The sequence below is a fragment of the Dromaius novaehollandiae genome, chromosome 11 (assembly GCF_036370855.1).
Source record: "Dromaius novaehollandiae isolate bDroNov1 chromosome 11, bDroNov1.hap1, whole genome shotgun sequence".
Taxonomy (NCBI): domain Eukaryota; kingdom Metazoa; phylum Chordata; class Aves; order Casuariiformes; family Dromaiidae; genus Dromaius; species Dromaius novaehollandiae.
In genome coordinates, this window is record NC_088108.1 from 27231374 (window position 1) to 27247854 (window position 16481).

At 41.2% G+C, this 16481-nt stretch overlaps 1 protein-coding gene across 4 annotated transcripts; it reads left to right on the top strand.

Moving 5' to 3' along the window:
* The first annotated feature begins 48 nt into the window (after window positions 1-48).
* Window positions 49-16407, top strand: LOC112980848 (heat shock factor protein 3-like). Of its 4 annotated transcripts, none has more exons than XM_026096046.2 (13): window positions 49-278; window positions 1803-1911; window positions 3963-4090; window positions 6924-7048; window positions 7920-7995; window positions 8756-8817; window positions 9274-9355; window positions 9646-9779; window positions 10612-10857; window positions 11725-11830; window positions 12393-12458; window positions 13658-13724; window positions 14295-16407. In XM_026096046.2, exons 1-13 carry the CDS (start codon window positions 159-161, stop codon window positions 14621-14623), a joined length of 1650 nt encoding a protein of 549 aa, XP_025951831.1. In that variant the 5' UTR covers window positions 49-158; the 3' UTR covers window positions 14624-16407. The 4 variants fall into 4 exon arrangements, with proteins under 4 accessions (XP_025951831.1, XP_064374565.1, XP_064374566.1 ...); XM_064518494.1 differs by lacking the exon at window positions 49-278 and adding an exon at window positions 780-966; XM_064518495.1 differs by lacking the exon at window positions 3963-4090 and having other exon boundaries at window positions 139-278.
* The last annotated feature ends 74 nt before the right edge of the window (window positions 16408-16481 follow it).

A 16481-nucleotide genomic window follows, 5' to 3' on the forward strand; every position in this document is an offset into this window, starting at 1 on the left:
ACAAGAGTCACGCGCGGAGCGGCCGGGGGCGGGGCTTCGCGGCGCGAGCCAATGGGAGGGCTCGCCGCGGTGGCGGCGCCGCCCCCGCCCCGCGTCACGGCTGCTGCTGGCCGCTGCCGCCGCTGCTGCGCGCTGGGGGAGCGCGGCCCGGCGCCGGGATGAGGGAAGGGTCGGCGCTGCCCGGCGCCCCCGGTGCCGCCGCGGTGCCCGGCTTCCTGGCCAAGCTCTGGGCGCTCGTGGAGGACCCGCAGAGCGACGCCGTGATCTGCTGGAGCAGGGTGAGCCGGGGCCTGGCCGGCCGCCGCCCGGAGGCAGCGGGGGCGGGCCGGGAGGGCGGGGCCGGGGCCTGAGGGGCGGCCGAGAGCAGGGCCGGGGGCCGCGCGGGAGGCGAGGGGCGGGACGCAGAGGGTCTTGCTGGGGGGCGGGGGGGGCTCGTGTGGGGAGGGCAGCGGGGCCTGTGGTGGAGCCGCAGGCGGGGGCGGGTAGGGCCCCCGGGGCCCGCGGGGTGCGGAGCGCTCGGAGGGGCCTTGCGGCGTTCCCGTGCCGCAGGCAGCTCCGGGTGCCCCCGGCTGTCCTGGCACGGACACCGGGTGCGTGTGAACATGCCTGATCGGGGCGGTGGTCATCTCCAACGTCTGTCTGTGGCGAGCACAGCAGCGCGCTGCGCAGCAGCTCAGCAGAGAGCGTGTGAGCATGCAGACACGCGTAGAGCAGCGCGCGAGGGCACGCCGGCCCGAGGGACAGGCCTTGAGCGGCGCGCGCTGGCTTTCCTGCCCGTACTTCGCCCCGAGTTGCGTGGCTGCGGGAGAGCCCTTGCTGCAACTGTCCGTACGATCAAAAGTGAACAAGCGCAACAGCTTTAAGTGATCTTACGCTGCACAGAGTAACACATCAGAATATTCGTGTCTCGAATTGTATGTAATTACCTAAGAATGGTGGCACTCAGGAGAAAAGACTCTTCAAAAAGTAATTAACTTTTCATCTTTTCTTCCTAAGATTGGGAAAATAAGCCTTGTTGGTCTCGTGTGCCTTCAGGCATAGAATGTTACGAGCACAGGCAGACTACTAAGACGTTTGAGACAAACACAGCCAGTATTTACTTTAGTCACATGGAATTTTTAAATGATCAGTTTTCGTCCACTTTTTTCAGATGTTTGGCCTTTTACAAAGACAAAAATGAAGAGAAACTTACTATTTTTCTTCTTTGTGAACAGCATAAAAATGTCAGAAATACCTACCCGGTTTCAGGAAAGTTGAGCTTCAAAGTATGATAAATCTGAAACTGTTTGTGTCATAGTTACCCTTCTTCACTGCTGGGTTGTGTTGTCTGAAGTTTTAGTAACTCTGCAATGTTACCTGGTTATTTTTAGCAGTGACATAGCGCACACAATGGAAGAACCTTGTCAGGAGGTAGTCAAACTCTGATCGAGGGAGACATAAGCCCTCTAGTGGCATGAATTCCAGTGTGTTTGAGCAATATTTATGTCTCCTGGGAAACGAAAGAGAAGAAGATATGTGAAGGGGTTTTTTTTTTTCATTTTTCTTTGGCTTAAGCTCAAAACTTAAGGTTTTTTTTTTTAAGCCTCTGTTCAATAAGAATGTTGCATGTAGCTATCTTCTTGGATTCAAGCTTTTTAGTACAGTCCTCAGTACTCAGAAGGGCCCATGCAGGCAATTCCCTCAGTAAGTGTTTTGCCCTTTCCTGTTGTAGGAACTGTCTCTGTCAGTTTACATCTTGACATATGCGTAGCTTTAGAAATAGTGTGCTTGTTCTTTAACTGTTACTTTGGTTTATGTCCTAGAATGGTGAGAACTTCTGCATTCTGGATGAGCAGAGGTTTGCTAAGGAGCTACTTCCCAAATACTTCAAACACAACAATATCTCCAGCTTCATACGCCAGCTTAACATGTGTAAGTATCAACTGTTCTCATGTGTTCTTTCTGCCAAGTTCATTGCTGCTTGGCATCAATTTGTATTTCTTTAATCAAAGCAATTATTTTGGCAGATCTTTCATCCCTGAAAACTTGAATTCTGGTCTTGAGCTTGCTTTGCAAAAGAAAACAATACTAACAGAACTTGGCTTAGTCTTCATTTTCTGTATTTCAGCTTTGAGTCTTTTTAAGCAACGACAATAAAATATTGTTTCATGTGTCGGTGCATAAAGCTTAGGTAGTTCACTCGGCTGCAGTAGTGGTGTTAATGGTAGTGAGAAATTAATAGCAAACTTGTGCATGTTTGGAGGAACAAAAGGCCGTATCTACACCCATGCATCTAGTGTATGAAAAAAATTGCCTAGATCATGTTGTTGCCTGCATTGCTGTGTTGAAAGTATTAGTCATACTGATGGAAAGAGCTGAACCAAGTTTTTCATTTATGTTTTCTGTGCTCTACTTCTGAGCATGATGTAGTATTTGTTATGTAATACTGTAAACATACAACTTGTACAGGCAAATAAACTGGAGCGAGATGGTAATTCAAAGACACAGTACAATGTGCAGGGCTGCAACACACATCAGAAATAATTGCTTTTCAGTAGATATTTTATGGGCCAAGTGAAGGTGAAAACTGCATAGAAAATGGCCCTCTTATTTAGAAGGTCCATTTGAGGTGAGGGGGATTAAGTGACTAAGCACATCCTTTTCAGGAAAGGAAAGGATCAGAAAGATGCTCTAGGTCTGAACTACAACTCTTTAGGAGCTAAGTCGGGTATTTCACCAACCAGCTAGCTGTATATATTCCGTATCTCTTTACTCTGTTCAGTACAAATAAAATCTCTACCTTTTTTCAAAAATCCTCCTGTTTCATTAGACTAGAAATGTGTTTCAATTATTTTACACTCCTCCTTGAAAGAAAAGGATAGAATTTGTCATACAACTTTGCTAAAGTAATTTAATTTACAGCACTGGACTGATAATAATACTATGGCTTAGTTGCAGGGAATTGTTGAGAGGAGGTGGAAATCCTTGGCCAAGTGAATTTGTCTAGTCTCTCTAGCTCATACATGTTTAGATTCCATCTCAGATATGAGAGAAAGTGATCATTTAGGCTCTTGGCATAGTGGGGATGCTACCGTTTGTGTCAAGTGTTGAGATTCCGATGCCTCAATGTCAAAGGATAATGTAAACAATCAATTGTCAGTTGTCTTATAGCAAGATTAAATCTGAAATCCAAATATTCCTGTAAAGACGTGCAGTGTCATGGAAAGCTCCTTTTCCTGCATTGCCTATCCTAGGTTTGGGTAATGTTGTCTAGTGGTAGTGGTGCCAAGATGCAGTGAAACTGGAATACTTTAACTATGTTAAAAATTTCAATGAGGAGAGATATGGATTGCTTTGTCAACTGTATTTTGCATCTAGCCTGTGATATTTAAAGCAGTAATGGAAATAGAGCTTGCCGTGCCTTATTTTATGCAGGCAGTCTGAATGGTATGGAAGAGGATTGTGTGTGCATGTCTTTGCATAGGCTGAGATCTAATTTCTCTTCCTTAAATTGTGCTGTAGACCCTGGTGGTACATAACATTCATTTTGTTGTATAGCTGCTTGGGATTATATGCATGAAAAGGAAGGTGCAAAGTTCCCCTTCTTCCCTTGGGACAAGGTTTTATGCAAGACTTCCTAATAAATCTCCCTTCTGATTAACTTCTGTGACTGTTTGGACATTACTGTCTTGCCTTAGGATACTAGTAATAGGCCTTTGCCATGCATGTTGTTTGTACAGCCTTTGCTTTCATTCTCTGCCAGATGGTTTGGCAATATTGTAGATATGTTCCCCAGCTGTGAAAATCAGAGCATCTGAAATGATTGAGCACCAAAGAAAAACTATGTAGCCTCTTTTTCATAGTTGCTACTCCCATTAACTATTACTGTAGGTATTTCAGTACCTCTGGGGTTTTCTTTAGCTATGTGTTGTAACAGTTAGCTTTACATTGAAATAAATGATTTTTTTAATCCCTCTCCACAGATGGGTTCAGGAAAGTGATTGCTCTGGAGAATGGTATGATTACAGTGGAGAAAAGTTCAGTTATTGAGTTCCAGCACCCTTTCTTCAAGCAAGGGAAGGCACATTTACTGGAAAACATTAAGCGCAAGGTATAATCTAATCATGTATTTAATTTGATTTTTCTTTTCTTCTTTCTCTTTTCCTTAGGAAAAGTAGCTTATGCGGAACAAGTCTGGGGGTCTCAAACACTTTAAAGTGAATAATTCCATGTGAACCAAAAGTATCATCGAGGTTGTGCATCAGCAAGTTTTCGTAGCTCTGTTCTGAATGCCAGGCTTAAGGCTTGGCTTGGCCTCTTCACATCAGCTCTCAGACAAAACACACCCTGCCATTCTTTTAGAAGGCTTTGGAGGAAGACCCCAGTCTTTATAGTTATCGAACTAGGTCCGTTTCCAATGCAGAGTTCACACACACAATTACGGCTTAATGAGTCTTCAGTTTTGCTGGCTTAGCAGAAGTGGAAAGGGTCATAGAGAGAAAGAAGAGAAAGAAATACACTCCCATTTGATGGTCATTGACAAAAGAGCAAAGGCTACAGCAAGGGCAGCAGAAATCAGTTCATTTGGACAAGTTTGTGTAAACTATGTTGTTCCCCCAAAGCTATGTTGCCACTAAGCTGCGTCTTTGTTAGGGCTTTCCAATTTTCTCCTGTAGATTCAGGCCTTGTCTGACCTGTTTTGGCACAAGTAGTTATCCTCTATTTGCTTGTTACAAGCCGTAATATCCTGGCTGCCAGAGGAGACTGTCATGATGGATCATGCTGACATTTAAACTGCAGGGTCTTTTCTTCAGAATGTCATAATGTGGTGGCTACATTGCCCAAGTTAATAAAAGCACAGTATAGGCTTGAGGATTAGCTGGAGAGTCACAATTGTGTTTTGATTGATCCTTCACTGAACCACCTGTGCTCAGAATCACAGTTGATCAAATGTAGTTATACAGTTGCTGCTCTGACTCAGGCCTCCTCTTCTCTTCCCAGATACCGTAATTGCTAACTTGTCTTGGCTTGCCCACCTCGCTCTCTGGTATGTTGGGACAGGCAGCTGATGACATTAGGTATGGCAGCATGTATCCCAGGAGTGTTGCATTGGGTGGAATATTCTAGATGGAAGACAAAAACTTTTATTTAGCACCAAGGACATTCAGATGGAACTGTTGAGTTCCATGAGTAGGCTGATAAATGTGTTCTTTGTTGCACAGGAGTTGTTGGTGATTTTTCTAATGGATAAAACCTTCGTCAGATTTTCCTGCTCTTTTATAGTCTGGAATGGAGTCTAATTTCAGCACTTGCTGTAAGCTTGCTTTCAAACCTCCAATAGGAATTCAAGTTTGAATGCAGGATCTCCTTTAATTAAACTCTTTTACTGTTAGTGCTAGGATCTCTGCTGCTGTGCGCCATTCTTGATGCCCTCACTAGCTGTAGACTCTGAAGAGAGCAGTTCCTGAAACTCAGGTGGAATGTTTTACTTGATTGGCTGGTTTTTTAGATGCAGGCTGACTGCATTTGAAATGTCCATGTGCTGCCTGCATCTTTTTGGTGGCTTCCCTGTACAGGTGGTATGCTGAAGAGGAAAAAGACAGTCATGAATTCATCTGGGCTACAGAGTGTATACCTGACCATCTACAACAAATAGCAAAACATCAAAGAGTGCAGACATGGAGAAGAACAATCAGGGCATTCAATCTATCCTTTGTAACATTGGAAAATACTAGGAAACCTGTTAGTTACTTCTGTGGAGCCATTACATAATAATTCTGTTCTGTTTCATTATGGAGTAATAGGATGTTATTTTGTAACAATGTAGGTTGATTTCCGTCCAGCCAATTTTTCTTGAAAAAGGGATCTGTGAGTCAGCCTGCCGGCAAGCTATCTGACACTTCATAGGGCTGATCCCAGATGCTTTTACCTCGCTCTTGGGACCCCATAGAAAATAAGTAGAATCAGAGAATAGCGCAAGTTGAAAGGGGCCTCTGGCGGTTTTCTGGTCCAGCCCCAGCTGATTAAGTTATGGTTAGTGTCTGTCTACAAGATTTTTAAAGTTATGCCCGCAAAACCTGAACATATAATTCAGGTATGTGATGCACCAGACCTATCTTTTTAAAATCTTGAATTGTGTATTAGCCATCAATGCCGCCACCTCAGAAAAAAGTTATTGAAGGAAATGGAAAGTTTTGAATATGGAAGTGTTGCAGGGAGGAGAGAGTAAGCTTTTTGCTTTCTGATGACTCTTTCATCATCATTTGAAAGACCAGCATTGACAGATTCTGCTGTGGGCACAAAAGCAATTTGGGCTCTGGAGACGAGTCTCCATAATTTTGGAATGTCACTGGGTGGAGAGATAACAGAGGAAATGACAATATAGGAATCTTCAGTTCAGGTGGTGTGGGACAAATTTTCAATCAAGTAGGATGCATCTAATTAGACCCGTATGTTTTTTTCCTAGTAATTTAATGGAAACTTGTGAGCCCTGTGCTGAGAAATTTACCCTTACTTAAGAGGGATGTGCCTATTGCATTATTTCTGCATAAGCAGCTTCTGCATTTTGTTTATGACTGGGGACTTGCCCTGACACTAGGAGGCAAGCTTTCACCAGGCCTATCAGAGAGGACTGCTTAGGGAAGGCCATTTTGAATTAGTGATGCATTTTTAGCATGAAATACAGTGATGAATATACTGTGTACTCCAAGTGCTATTGTCATGTGCTCACTGACATCCTGGTTTTCTTCATACAGCTGAGACTGTCCTAAGGACTGCATCTGTAGCAATTGTAGTGTTTTGTGATACATAAAAATCATATAATCTTACCTAATCTTTTAATGAAGTTTGATCCTGTTTGTCTACAGACTAACTACACCTCCTTTAGAAAGGCGTATACAAGGCACAGTCCTTAGTAGAGCATATGTAACCTGATCCTATTTTAGGTATCTGCAGTCAGAACTGAAGATCTCAAGGTCTGCACAGAGGATTTACACAAAGTACTCTCTGAAGTCCAGGAAATGAGAGAGCAGCAGAACAACATGGATGTCAGACTGGCTAATATGAAGAGGTAGACCCTGTCTGTTTCAGAAGCACTTATGTATTGAATGTGGTTTATATCTAATGGACCTTGACTCTAACTGTGGGTTTCATTTGAAATGAAAACAGATTAAGCTGTATTTTTTCAAGAATCCCCCTTCTACCCAACATAGCATTCTGAGTCTTATTTATTTACATAATTCAATAACAGACCAGAGACTAAGATTGAGCGTTTGTTGACTATCTTGAGATTTCATTTTGGTTTCCAACATCTGTAGTTGTTCTTTAGGGGGACCAAAGCCTTTCCTGTTCTAAACACACAACAGGCTTAGATGTAGTGAGGGAGAGTTAGTGTTTGGCTTTCTTTTTACTTGGAAATGGGCTTTGTATGTCCTCATCTCTGTTCCTTCAGAATCTTTTTTTATGAGCACTGGGAATTCACTGTGATTATTGGCATGCAAGCAGGTTTCAACCAAAGCTCAGGAGATGCCTTCACTCCCTCTGTTTCTTCTTTCTTTCTTTCTTTCTTTTTCTTTTTTTCTTTTTTCCTTAATACTTTTAAAACTTCTGAGGTAATCTGTGTTATGCTTAACCTGTGTCCAAACACTAAGTCCTTATTCTAAGGCTGTGGAGGCTTTGAATGAATACCTCATGTCAAGATTATTGGTGGAGCAGCAGAGGATGGGAACATCCTTATTAGTGAGGGTTTGGTCCTGCCTGGTGGAATATGGAGTTAATTTAACCCAGAGCTGGTGGATTTGATTAACTGATTGTTAGTCACCCAGAGAAGGAGTGTTGCCATTGGTCCTGCAAAGTACTGTGAAAGTTTGAAAGCTGTAGAACTAGAGCTTATAAAGTAAACTCTGTTCATCCTCTGTCTTCTGATTTATTCTGCATTGCAGAGAAAATAAGGCCCTGTGGAAAGAAGTGGCAGTTCTAAGGCAGAAGCACAGTCAACAACAGAAGCTGCTGTCTAAGGTACCATTGCAGCATCTTCAGTGCTACCATCCTTATTCCTGCCTCTGTGATACTTGATGGCATTCTTTGCTTATGTAGAATGACAAATGATACAGAGCTGAACAGGCTGTATTAATGCAGTATAGAAAAAACGTTCACAGTTCCTAAGTGTCCAAGAAGGAGAGAAACAAAGAATCACAAGCAAAATACTAAGGAAAAGTCTCAGGGAAAAAGATTTCAATGTGTTTGAAAGCTCAGTGAGGCTAGATTATTTGGAGAGAAATCACTAAATCAAGTTTTTGGAAGAATGCAGCACTGGGTAAGCGTGGGGCTAGAGGCAGTGAATGGTAGTAGGAACATAAAAAGAGAGATGGCAGGCACATGGAATGGAGTCTGTGAAAGATCTCTGACCAAGACAGACTTTGACCGCTCAAGAAGTCAACTCGGAACCCAGAAACTATAGGCGTTGCTGCAGCGGATCAAATTTTCTCTGGTTTCTCTCTCAGCTGTTTCTGGTCTGGTATCTTCTGTAGTGACTTGTGGTGTTATATTAGGTTAAAAGAAAATCTGTCCAAATGGGATAACTTTTCAATGCCATTTGTAAATATCCTTTTGTTTTTAAGACAAGAACACAAATGGAGATTTAATTTACTTATTAATTTCAATCACATAACTACGTGACTTTGCACTAAAGCCTGAATTGTCTGAATTTATAATTTAGTATTAGGATTGCTATGCTGATCACTTGTTCTTTTATTTTTTGTTTTTTTTTTCTTTTTAGATACTTCAATTTATACTAAGTTTGATGCGAGGAAAGTATATTGTTGGGGTCAAAAGAAAAAGGTAATTATTGGCTAGGTCACAAATTAGTGTTGGATATGCATTATGGGGACAAATCAGCTTCTAGAAGCAACATACTTAAATTGCAAAAAGAATGTTTTTATCACTTGTGTTCTTTCATTCAAATTAGAGGATGCTGATGGAAGTGGAAAAAAGCATGAAATGAAGATTTCTTCTTGCTTATGACTAAAAAATATCATGGAAAGAGAAGATATACCAAATTTTAAATTTTGAAGGGCCAGAAACAATAACCCTTAAAAAGTGCAACTGTAATTGATTTGTTACAAAACAAAAAGGGTATTTAGAATGTAATACATCTGCAGTACATTTAATAAAAACAATTTCAAGAAGCAAGGTTTCTTAGAAGTGAAAATATAGTTGTTACTGTTACTGCACTTACTTGGCAGTGCTACAACTTTTTACTACTGAAGTGTACACGAAAGCCATGTTTCTTCTCAGGTCTCTAACCGACGCTGCAGGTGCTTCACCTTCCAAATACAGTCGTCAGTATGTTCGCATACCTGTGGAGAGTGGCCAAGCAGTAAGTCTTCCCAGGGGATGAAACACTGGGGTGGACAGGATGCTATACAGTGGTTTCCACCACCCCCCACAAGTCTTCCCTACAACTGTTAATATCCTAATCTTCTAATCAAATACAGTCCATTTTGAAGTGGACACATTTAAAGCATTACCCTGTCCACAAAATCATGCAATCCGTACAACTTGGCTTAGATGAAATCTATGGGGAAGAAAAGCTGCAAGGAGAATGCAGATTCTACACCAAAATAGTCAGAATTTTGATTTATTCATTCTGTTTGCTATATCCTGTAGATGACTTTTTCTGAACATAATTTGGATGGTGAGGATGGAAATGGTACAGGTCTCATCATTCGAGATGTCACTGACACTCTGGATAATGCCACTGATGGGCTCCTTGCTCTGGCCCACACAAGTGGCAAAGCCAGGTATGTATAAGGATGAGAAAGTATTTGTGCTTAAGTCTTTAACTAAGTAGTCGTGTTAATGTAAGTGACTGATATGAATAATGGGAAACAGCTTCTCTTAGTTTTTTACTATGTCTGCACATGACAGGCTTCTTTGTAGGCTGTCTTTTTACAGCATGCAGCATTGGCCATGGTAAGCAAAGCTTTTTAAGAGTTCATGTCTCTTTGAGAGTGCCTGTAATCTTAGCAAGTTGGTTGACACTTGGAGCTTAATTTGGTGAGGCTTTTCTGCCTACTTAACAAATAAGCGTGTTTAACTTTTTGACTGAGCAGGGATCTGAATGCATATGTAGTTTACTGTAAGCAAACCAAGACTTACAGTTTCCGGTTTAAGTACAACTCTTGGTATTATGCTAAGTGCAACTGAAGGGAAAATATTTTTTGTGTGGCCTCAGGTCCTTGTAAAAACTTATTCAGTTGTCAATATCCAGAGTCAAATATGGACCAGTTTGGAATCTTTTATTTTGAGGGATATGGTGTGATTAGTTTCCCTCCCACCGCATGCCCGTGCACCTCTGATGCCCCCTTTAGTCTAGCAAAATGGGATGTTCTGCTCTGATACATGCTCTCCGTATAAGCTGTAATAAATGATTCTTCATCTGCCTTTAGGAAGGTTTTCTCCTTCTTTTTCAAAAGACCAGTTGATTATTTGAACCCTTGATGGGTTTGACCTTATTAGGTATTAAGATTTGAGATACTAAACTTGGAACAAGGAGCAATACAGTTGGTGAATTCTCCTGCATCTTGTTTCCGAATGTGGCATATTATATAAAATGTCTGTCATATTTTATAGAGAGACACAGACGGCTCTGGATCCTGGCTTACCTATTTGTCAAGTATCACAGCCGGTTGAGTTATATTGTGCGGAACCTAACGCTCCAATTCAGATAAAAGATGCTAACAAATCCAGCGAAATAGGAAATGATGCTGTGGAGCTCCATACTGCACAAGCTAATGCTCCGGAAGACCCTGTGTCAGTGATTGACTCCATCTTGAATGAAAACAATTCTGGAAATCAAAATGATCCTTTACTGGACAGGTTTGTAGAACATGATACTAACTCTCTTGAAACTGTTTTATGCAGTCATCATCCTGGGGGATCTCTGTATTAAATGCTTCTGTGTCAAAGTTTTAGAGGATGTGTTTAGTAGAACATAGTAAATATATCTGAAGTTTTAAAAAGCTGATGTGTCACTGTACTCAGTGCAATCTGAAGGCTCAGTACTATTCTGCCTCACTGGCACTGCAAAATATGGAGCAATGGCTTGGAATTGTATATTGTTTGTAGTTAAATATGGTAGTATAGGAGATAGCTTGCAGTACAGCAAGAAACTTGGTATTGGAGCCGCAGCATGCAGCTTCCTTTCCACTTGTCTCCTGTCCTGCCCACTGTCCTGAGAAACAGTTAAAACGCAGCAACGATCCGGTTACTCATGTTACCAAAGAAGATAGCGTTCTTTTAGATATAGATTATTTCCAGCCCTTTGCTTATCATGTATTGTCCCAAGGTGAAAGCCATCAGACTGCAGCTTAAACAGAGATTAGTATACAGGCTGGCATCTGAGAACATTCAGAAGATATTAAAATGAGGGAGGAAAAATGTATGGAAGGAAGAACTGCTTTTTTGATATGATAGCTATTAGTATACGTGCTGTTCAGATGGCCTTCCTTGTACCTGTTCTGTAAATAGTCAGACCATGAAAAGTAATATGGGAATGTGGTTTCTTGTATTTGGCAATAACCTGTTCTGCACTCCATGCTGTATCAGTTTGGCTCTCCTTTTGCCCCAACAGCTATAGTAACCAAGAAGATAGCAGATCATTTCTGGAAGTTTGTCTACATTGTGTAAAAGAAGGCCCTAACTGCTGATTGTTTCTCATAGTACAGTATCATTTTGCCTTTTTAGGGAAGAAATCCAGGATTTTCTAAATTGCATTGACGCCAGCCTTGAAGAGCTTCAAGCAATGCTATCTGGGAAGCAGTATAACCTTGGTTCTGAAGCTTTCAGTGATGTGAGTGTCTTTTAATATATTCTGATTTCTGAAAGATACTAATTAGGTTGTATTATGAATTTTTTACTGATTTATTCCATGTTGTAATGGGCAAGAGGGAGGAAAATCTTGAAAAGTAAATAATTTTGGGTAGAATGGTACATAGTCATCCTCGGAGTCTAACAAAGTACAAGTTAATACAAGAGCCTTTTCCAGTTCATATAGTATTTCTGCTGTGTATAACTCAAATTTTTGAACTGTTTTCTCTTAAGCCTTTTCACATACTACCACATCCTGATTATGTGTTTGATTGTGTGTTGTGATATGGAATGAAACTCAGCCATGTCCCTGGAATTACTGAGCAATGTGGTGGCCTTCTCTTCTGTGACCATCAATTTTCTGCCTCGGGTTTAAAGTAACTTGCTGTAGGCCTGTGGAGGAGAGCCACCTTCCCTGTGCGTTAGTGGGTGACTGGAGTGGTCTGCCAGATCCTGCTGTCCTGTCAAGATTTCTCTGAGGCTCTGATTGAAGAGCCTTATTATAAGACGTGTTCTCTTACATATGGTCTGTTTTTTACTTTCAGACATTTAATCCTGAGCTGCCAGCCCTGGATATGAATTTGATGGGAACTTCCCCTGGTATGGAAAATGTAAGAGTGAAATTTTTTCTGGGATGGGGAGGATTAATATGATATCGAGAGCTAAATTTTGACTGACGAAGTTTGAGGGTGGGGACTGATGGATAGCACAGTATAAAGCTGCTCTTTTCTCTAATCTTGCTGTCCTAATGTTTTCAGTTATCCCTGTTGGCATATATACTTTAAGAGAGTTCTCAAACTTATTTTAAGTCTTATGTTCCTAGCCCCAGTAATATACTCAGTTTAAATAGGTGTTCAGCATACTGTCACTTTGCTTTGAGTAACATATTCTTTGCTTTCTAAATGCATCTGAACACATCAGGAAAAGGGAAACAAACTGGTGTCTGTTCACTCAGCTGTCTGTGTTGAGAATTTTTTTTATTGTTAACTATTACTTCTGTACCCTTTGCTGAGAATGAGGAGGCTAGGAAAATCCTGTCATGCTTTGTTTCAAGTGTGCAAGTACAGTTTCTTAGCTTGTTTCCCCTAGCATCAGAGATTCCCAGGATGTCTTTCTGCCAAGTGATAACTAGGTCTGGGACTATATTTCAGATGAGATTATATGTATTCAGTCTATTTGAAGACTGAAGAAAAAGTATTAAAGGAAAAAATATAATGCAGTACATTATATTTATTCTGAGCATAGCTGTATGTCCTCAGGGGACACGCAGAAGTTCTGTGCAAGTGTTCTTTTCTTGTTTTATTACCTAAAATTGTTTTATGCTACAGAAAACTTGCAAGTGTCATTTGTTTGTTTTATAGTTGTGAAATAATACTTAAACTAGGACTGGACCTCCCTTTCAGAAGAGCTTAGATCACAACTGAGGTAGAATGCTGCTGTGTTCAAGCAGCACTTGCAGAATTTAATGGTATTGATGAACAGTGGGATTTAACTGTGCTGTTCCAACAAGATGGACTATAATAAGTGTTCTAGTTTGGAGGGTAAAGTAAATACTTGCTAATCAGAAGTTTGTTTGGCTTTAGTAAGTTTGTCATGGTGTTTCACCATGTTTCACTATTCTTCTATGAATTCCTGTTTGCTGGTCCTCATGAGCAATAAAGGGTCAGAAGTTTGCACTGGCCAGCTGTTTTCTGCCTCTTCTCTCCTCCCTTCACTTTTAATTTTGTTAGCCAGTCAGTAGAGACTTGATTGGGGGGGGGGGGGGGGGGTGTTCAGCATTTTGCCTTATTTTGTGTACATTTTGCTTCAGATTGCAAACTTGGCAGACAGCACTGAAGATCTGGGAGCAAGTGAGAGAGAAACAGCAGGAAACAAAGGTGGGCAGGAGGGAATCTGGGAGCTGTAGCAGTTCCAAACTCTTCCAAAACTGTGTGTTCTTAAATGGAGTTTTTCTGGCCTGTAACATGGCTTACTTCCTTCTGTTTATGTGGAGACTGGGAGATACCGCTGATCTTAATGGAGCTATGCCTCAATCTTACCAGCTCCATTCCGTGCCCCATATATGCATTAATTGTTCCCCTTTTCTTACATACGGCAGAGTTCCACAATAGGGAACACAACTGCAAATCTCCTTGCAGATGTGTCCCCTATATGGGCTGCAAAACCCCACAAATGCAGTGCTCCTCATTTTACTACTTGAGTGCTGCTGTTGCATGCCGTGTGTATTGGTGGCTTGAAGCATGCTTCAGATATTGATGTTAACAGACACAGGAGCCTTCGCTACAGTTCTCTTGCTGCTGTAAGCGTAGTCTGTCAGAGCACAGCTGTACAGTTTTCTTCAGTGAATGAATTTTTGAAGCAGCCTCTCCAGTTTTCCTTGCCTTGAATAAGAGCCTTCATTTAGATGTCATAGAAGTCTGGAGTTTAAGATATTTGTTTTCCCTCAGATATGCAGCTGATACAGTACAAGGCCAATCCTCTGCTTTCATTATTTGAAGAACTATCCTCAGGCGAAGCTGCAGGGAAGATACGGGATCCTAAAGACCTAGTGACCCCCCTGGAGGAGAAACCTGAAGGAGAATGGAGAGCAGATAGTGAAACTGTCTTGCCACTAGCAGCTCCATCAAACCAGGCTGAGCCTCTTGATGCTCTGGGAATGGGTGATCCACCTCTCCTCTCAGAGGATGGGAATGGAGAGTATAAACTGTTTCCGCTCTTGCAGCTCAGTCCTGTTGCTAACTTCATAGAAGAGGCCTCTGAGATAGAACCTTCTTGAACTTGTGTAACATCTATAACTGGCTTAGTGATGTAAAATAGGTAACAAAGATAAATGGGTCAGCGAGAAGTTTCATCTTCTCTCTCCTCTTCTGCCTCCTGGGTGTCATATTCTGTATAGACAAAAGAAGGTCCTCTTTCTGCAAGCAGAGAGCAAGCCTGGAAAAGCTGACAGCAAGGTCAAAACAAGAACTAATGGGACTGAAGGCGTTGGAAGGAGGGAAGAACAAGCTCCTTGTAAACATATTGCAATGTATTCTGTAACCATTTTTATCTGATATTCTTACTGCAAGAGGAAATCTGTTTGTATCCTGTTTGTAAAGTTTGGCTGTTTTTTAGTTTTTGTTTTTGTTTTTTTTTTAAGCTGGGTAGTAATGTGGTATGTAATATTTCAAGCATAGGTTTTACTCTTTCTGAGAGCCTGTTTTAAATAGATGGCTTGTCTACTGATTCAAATTGTGTGGTTTTTTTGGTTTTTTTTTTTAAGTTTGAGATTTCTTTTTAAATAGTCTGTGGCTATAAATGTTTGCATCTGCTTAGATCACTTACCTACTCCTAGACTTGCTCCTAGGTACTGGCAACATTTTTCCTATGGAAAATTACATTTTAACTGTGGAATATTACTTTTTAACGTGCTGACACATGTCCATTGCCATGGATTTTAGGTGTTATGGTAGGAAATGCTTTCCACCCTGCATAAAGCTGATTTCTCATGCACATTGCATGGCAGTTCTTCTAGGGTAACTTGCACTTAGCACACGGGTCACTTGTTCTCGGTAATTTTGAATTGAACTGATTCAGGAGATGCTTAGCAAAGTCCAGCAGCTGTCCTTGAAACAAGAGCAAAGAAAAAGGAGTAATGGAGTAATTTGCATTGACATATGACAGTACATTGAAATTTCTCTTCCGCTTGCAGTAGCTACTTGTTTATGTAACTGTATATGAGCATTGGACTTTTTCCTGCATTTTCTGCTTGTGGAATCTTAAAGATAAATGTACAAGGTGCATTAAATTCCTTGACAGTGAATTACAAAAAATAGTGTCTGCTTAATCAAAAAATCTTTCCCCCAAATTCCTTCCTATGCTGTTCTCTTAATTTTTTGTTTGCAGCTGTAATATACACATCAGCCCATAGCCCCAGCTTCTCGGTGGGACAGCAAGTGCTCCTTCACAGATAACAAATTTGTAGCTGTCTATCACTAGCAGACACAGGCCTGAAATTTGTCCTAGCGATGCAACACTGTTGGGGCTAGAAGAGGTCTGGAGGCAGGTAGAAAACCAGTTGTATAATATCATGTGATATTCCTACCCGCGGAATTACTTTCCCAAAGACCTCAATTTTTCCAGGAGTAAAACAGTGAAAAACAGACTTTTTTGTATGTTGTCTTGAACAAACTGCAGACAACAAATTTCTGTGACAGGCTGATCTTCTGCAACATCCATTTACGGAACAGGTTAGATTGAAATGTAGTTCCTGTTACAGGTTCCCGTCATGTTCTTCCATGATGGAGTCATCCAGTCGCACTGCATCTCACTGTCAGATATTTGATCTAATTATCTAGTAGTTTTTTAAATTCACTTTCTCTCTTAAGAAGATAGGAAGCCAAGTCTTAACAAAACCGCAAATAGAAACTTGTGCTGCTGTATCTGGTTTATGTACTGGTTTGGGAAAAGTGTGTATTTATGCAAGTTTTACTAACAAAGATTGCAATAGAAAGGGGATGGCTAAATAGCAAGAAAAAAAAACACAAACTAAAGCAATTAAACTCATGGATTGCAAAATCAGTACTGTGTTTCTTGTATGTTGTATTTTGTGTGTGTTCCTGTGTGTGCTAATACATTTCCCAAACCTGGTTACT

Coding starts and splice junctions, on each gene's coding strand:
- LOC112980848 (XM_026096046.2), top strand. CDS start 159: ATGAGGGAAGGGTCGGCGCTGCCCGGCGCCCCCGGTGCCGCCGCGGTG. Junction 7,049..7,919: donor AGACTGGCTAATATGAAGAG/GTAGACCCTGTC, acceptor TCTGCATTGCAG/AGAAAATAAGGCCCTGTGGA. Junction 12,459..13,657: donor CTTCCCCTGGTATGGAAAAT/GTAAGAGTGAAA, acceptor ATTTTGCTTCAG/ATTGCAAACTTGGCAGACAG.